The following is a 5,402-nucleotide window of genomic DNA, read 5'->3' as shown; positions in this document are numbered from 1 at the left end:
CTGGAAAAATAAAAGTTATATACCAAATTAAGTTTCAACTATTTAGTGCTAAATTACACTCATATGCACTATAGTGCTTACCTGTAGAAAAAAAATATATACCAGAAGAGTTCTACTTCTCTTTTTGTTGTTAAGCAGTACCAATATAGTTTATTTACTTTGAAATGTTTACTTCTTTGCTAAAATAAATGGTTTTCGTGTAGCAATCTTTCTAATTTGTGGAAGTAATTAACGCAAATGCGTTTATTTCATATTCTTGTAATAGTATTGCTACATTGTTATCCTACAGAGAAACAGAATCATTCATATTTATTGAGGTATATCGCTCTATGTAGTGTAAAATTTATAGGAAAAAAAAGTGCGATGACATTTATTTTTTCGCAAGAGCCAAGAGCCAAGAGAAATAAGAAAAAAAAAGTTTTTTTTTCTAATTTCTCTTGGCTCTTCGGGGTAAGCGTTTTAACTACTTTCAAGGTGTTTTGACTAATTTGCTTTTAAAACGGGGAAACTCTTGTAATATCATGGAATGTAATTTGGAAACGGAATTCGAAAGTTGGAGAAAAAGTGAAAAAGGAATCAGGCGAGAAATTATGAGATGTAAATAAACATGGTATGAATAAAGAATAAATAAGCAGTTAAATTTTTATATTATTTTCTAAAATAAATTTAGATAAATAAGTATGTATATAGAAGAGTTACTGGACAACAACATCTACCGTATAAACGTCTACGGTATAAACTTAGATTATAGTACTAAGGGTATAAACGATCATTTTTTTTAATGTTCATATGACTTTTTAGGTAGGCAAAGGTTTCTCAATACAGCCTCTTAGAAATTGTATCTTTCCTTGTTCCAGGGTCAATCCGCGTTTTTGAAATGTACTTCTGTTCACATTTTTGAAAACTGAGTTTAATGCGTGCTAACTAACGCAAATGAAAAGATAAATTAATTATCATTGTAAACATATAAGAGGCACTTTAATTTACCAAGTAGATCCAAAGTTATTAAATTTTAAATTTATGTCATGAAATGGTAATGACCATAGTGATACGGTAATGATTTTTTTCTGCACGGTAATGATGCTACATTACCGGCTATGACGAATGGGATTTTGAATAAAAAATTTTAAGCTTGAAATCTTAAAAAAATATAATAACACATCATAGAATATAGGCATTTATCTTTTTAGGAGTTAAGAAGGACGTTTTCAAGAAACAAATTTGTTTTCAAGAAATAAAAAGTAAGTCTGTTTCAAACCACTCTTTAATCACCATATTTAAAATTTTTTAGAAGAAAATTAAGTCACACTTTGGTTTTGTATGCGTAAATAACAAATAAACTGCTTCACCATTTAAACAATAAAAAAAGGACATATAATTTAAGTTTCATTTCTTATGACTCGGGAACCACAAATTGCTGCGTTTCGCAAATTGACCCTCCAACGTTTCATTTTTGACAGTTCGTTATCACTCGTAGAGATTTCAGTAAACATTCCAGTATTAGTTGATTTGATGTGAATCGATTAACTTTGTAACAAGGAAAAGCGTTTTGATCAACTTCCATGAGGCTAACTTTTTTTCTTTGTTGAATGTAAAATAATTTAGTAGACATAGCAAACATGTACGTATATTATATATAATAACAGAAAGATATATCGTTGAGCGAGCGACAATAGATAATAAAATCGATTTATTTTTGGAGGCTCTATTGAGCGAAACACGTCAATCGTTTACTAATTTTCTCATAGTCTCCTCGAACAAAAATTTATGAAAATCTGCTAAATATTAGCCACGACTCGGTACACCGTTGGAAGTGAAAATATTAATGAGAAATGGAGACATATGAAAGTGTTTTGTTGGTGAAAAATGAGGTGTTTGTGTTTAAAATACCACCTAAAACCTCAAACAGAGGGTACAGGTAAGTGTTAACAATTTCAGAATTCTTTTTTTTTATGTTAAGATGAGCAAGGCGATTAAAAGATTAATTTTTATTCAGGGCAGCTGATTGGAATTTACAAGAACCTCAATGGACTGGGCGAATGAGACTTGTGTCGAAAGGTGAAGAGCTGGTGATGAAACTCGAAGACAAGACTTCTGGGGAGCTATTTGCGAAGTGTCCCATTGACAAATATCCAGGAGTAGCTCTAGAATCCGTCACTGATAGTTCACGGTACTTTGTTGTAAAGATCCAAGATGATAATGGTAAATTGCACTGATTATGAAAACTACTATTGTTATCACTCTTTATAAATATAGTTATTAATTACACGCAGAATACGCCCCCTTATTTGCCATCTATTTGTCAGCAATTACTCATGTTCAGACCAAATTATATAAATCTGTATTGATTAAAAAAAAATTTGATACTATAGAAACTCTGATGTTCATACTTGGTTCTAATGTAATTATTTCCACAAAAGTAAATAAATAATAAAGCAAATAGTTTAAGGCATAATCTTGTGTAAACTGATTATGTCTATGCAAATCCCAGTTACATTTGTTTTTATGTTTCTAATATTATTAGTTAGAATTTAATTTTCAACCTCATAGTAACTAAAGTATCAATAGTAATTATCTATTGCTACCTTTAAAAATACAAACTCTGAAATAAAAACATAACTTATTGCAGGTCGAAGTGCATATATCGGTCTAGGCTTTGGCGACAGATCAGATTCATTTGATCTCAATGTGGCTTTACAAGATCACTTTAAATGGCTGCGAAAAGAACAAGAGGATCAATCAGCACCCCAGCAGCAGCTGGATCTTGGATTTAAGGAAGGAGAGACAATTAAGATTAATATGAAAATTACTGTAAGTTTTGTCATAAATAATAACAAACAGAAACTTCTAACTTTATTTGTCTCATTACTATTATATATATAATTATTGTTGTAATAAAAAGGGTGTAACTAACTGACTATGCTCCAAATTAGGAATTGGAGTATTTGCCTTAGGGGATCTGAAAAATAATTTCAACCTGTATTTGTTATGCATTTATTTATTATCTTTGAAACTCCCATATTTGAGAAGTATTCACACAATTATTTAATGTATTTTTTGATAAAACAATGCGTATAATGTTTCCAGAAAAAAGATGGCAGTGAAGGTAGCCGACCGCGACGAGGTGTAGGTGGCGCCGGTGGTGGAGGTCTGTTGCCGCCTCCTCCAGGCGGCTCCCGGTTACCACCTCCACCCTCACCTCAACACACCCCTTCGCCCTCAGCCCCTGCTGCACCACCTGGTGCTAACTCAGAGTGGGGTGAATTTAACTCTGCAAGGTTATTACCACTTTGACATAATATTCAGAAAGCAATTCTCTAGAGCAGACTACTGTAGACTCTTTCCTACATTTCCGTTTTCCGTTAAGACCAGAACCCTCTTCTTAAATTCCCCCTAAGATTATCAGCATCCTGCAAACACAAAACATACTAATTTTATTTACTACAACACATTACATAAATGTGGGTGGTTTTAGTAGCAGTAGAACTCCTTGCAAAAGCATTCATCCAGGGAAGTACTGCCATCATACCTATTTCTGGCGCCAAGCAGTAATGTCAGCATTACCGCGTTCCAGTTTGAAAGGGTATAAGGGTGCTGGTGGAATTACAGGCACATGGGACTTGTCAACTGTTATCAATAGGCGTGTAGCTTACCATCAGGTGCACAATTTGTTCATCCCGTCACTTGATATTATAAAATAAAAAATAAAATAGTCTAACAACTAATAATCAGCCACATTATGTTCTGCATTTAATTTGCCAATTTCAACGCCATCGCCATAAGGATGTTTATAATACCTGTGTAATTTTTAGTACTTTGATTATCATTTATAAAATGTATTGAAAATTTTGTATGCCCTTCAATAATCATATAAAAGTGTCAGAAAACACAGTACCGTATAACTACACGACCTTGACACAATGTTAGTTAAACACTGTGTTTTATGAATAGTGTACAGGCAATCAGCATACAATGCTAATTATGTCATTATATTGGAAGTCACATAGTACACACGCCAGCACACCAAGCTACACATTGACGTATCTTGTTCCGTCGCACTCGTGGCGATTTTCGAACAAAAATGTGTAGTCTGATGTGTCGTTGTCTGTACATTGGTGTAAATAATCTTTTTTTGTGGTAAATTATACTCTTCATTCCAATTTATGAAAATAGGTTTTAAGTTTTTCATTTACTTATTATAAGAGTGTTTTATAAAATCTCTTTTAATAGGTGGCTAGTTTGCTTATTTTGGACTAGTTAGATAAGTACAGTAGGCTATGTGATACACAAGACTGAATTATTATGTTAAACAGTTATAGTAGTAAAATATTTCGTCCTACAGGACAGGCTAAAGCTTTTAAACCATAATGCAACATGTTAGTTTTTTTTAAATTTTTACCTCATTGAAAAAAGTCAAATAAAATTTTGGACAAATGAGAGCAATCGGCTACCATGATTACTAACAACACTTCTTAGATGCTAGAGCTTGCGGGCTTAGTAGATGAATGGCCAATTCGCAATATGGCCAATAGCTCAACATATGGGCCAAATCTCTCAGTGACTAGTTATGAAAATAGCGAACTAAATAACTAATTATATTAAGTGACTTTCCGCCAAGCAAACCACATTAAACATTATTATTAAGTTGGTTGTTCTATGTATAATAATTATGTACACATTATCCGCTGTTCATGAATGGATGTCGAATAATAAATATATCTTTTCGCACCCCTCATGGCAGAATGGCATAGGTGGAGTTAAGTAAAAAACGTTTATTGCTGAATTAGATACCCACATCTTCTCCAATTTTTGTAAACGTTTTTGACGTAACTTCACTTATGCCATTCTTCCATAAGTGGTGCGATTTTATTTGTTCGTTTGTTGTTACAGTGAGCCAAGCCAGCCTCCGATCACACCCGCCAGCCAACAAAACTGGGTGCAATTCTGAAGTAACACCCGAAGTATCTTATTGTGATTTGGTGTCCGCATTTTGGGTGGCAGTACATTAATGCACAATACTTAAAGAAATACTTAATAACTTAGCGCTAGATCATATCACATGCTTTTCACAAGTATGAAATTTTAATGTGTTCGTGAGATCGTAGATACTATCTATATTATAATTAATATACGTATACTATTATAACGTAGTGTATTAGAACAGCAAGAGATGCCAGATCACAATATTCATAAGAAAAAAAGTATGCAATAATATGTGTTTATAAAATTAATCATGGAATTATCGTTTATTTTGTCTGTATATGTTGTAATACTTATGTATATTTAGATAGATATAGTTACAGTAGGTGTTTTCGGCTCTACATATTGTTGTTATCGTATGTTCTATATTGTTACAAATTGCATGGTCATAGACAATTTCTATGTAAATAGATGAAGTTACC

The 5,402-nt window shown here is 32.7% G+C and overlaps 1 protein-coding gene across 1 annotated transcript; it reads left to right on the top strand.

Moving 5' to 3' along the window:
- The first annotated feature begins 1,735 nt into the window (after positions 1–1,735).
- LOC113237456 (NECAP-like protein CG9132) lies at positions 1,736–5,402 on the top strand. The gene is made up of 5 exons (XM_026473940.1): positions 1,736–1,918; positions 1,997–2,202; positions 2,630–2,811; positions 3,088–3,278; positions 4,891–5,402. Exons 1-5 carry the CDS (start codon positions 1,833–1,835, stop codon positions 4,946–4,948), a joined length of 723 nt encoding a protein of 240 aa, XP_026329725.1. The 5' UTR covers positions 1,736–1,832; the 3' UTR covers positions 4,949–5,402.

This window comes from Hyposmocoma kahamanoa, unplaced genomic scaffold, assembly GCF_003589595.1.
Source record: "Hyposmocoma kahamanoa isolate Upper Pololo Valley unplaced genomic scaffold, ASM358959v1 93, whole genome shotgun sequence".
NCBI lineage: Eukaryota > Metazoa > Arthropoda > Insecta > Lepidoptera > Cosmopterigidae > Hyposmocoma > Hyposmocoma kahamanoa.
Note: the sequence above shows the minus strand (reverse complement) of the source record. Positions and strands in the feature narration are given on the sequence as shown.

What these genes read in the sequence shown, in the direction of transcription:
- LOC113237456 (XM_026473940.1), top strand. Translation starts at nt 1,833, where the DNA reads ATGGAGACATATGAAAGTGTTTTGTTGGTGAAAAATGAGGTGTTTGTG. An exon ending in AAAGATCCAAGATGATAATG is followed by an intron (nt 2,203 to 2,629) that starts GTAAATTGCACT and finishes AACTTATTGCAG; the next exon opens with GTCGAAGTGCATATATCGGT. An exon ending in GGTGAATTTAACTCTGCAAG is followed by an intron (nt 3,279 to 4,890) that starts GTTATTACCACT and finishes TTGTTGTTACAG; the next exon opens with TGAGCCAAGCCAGCCTCCGA.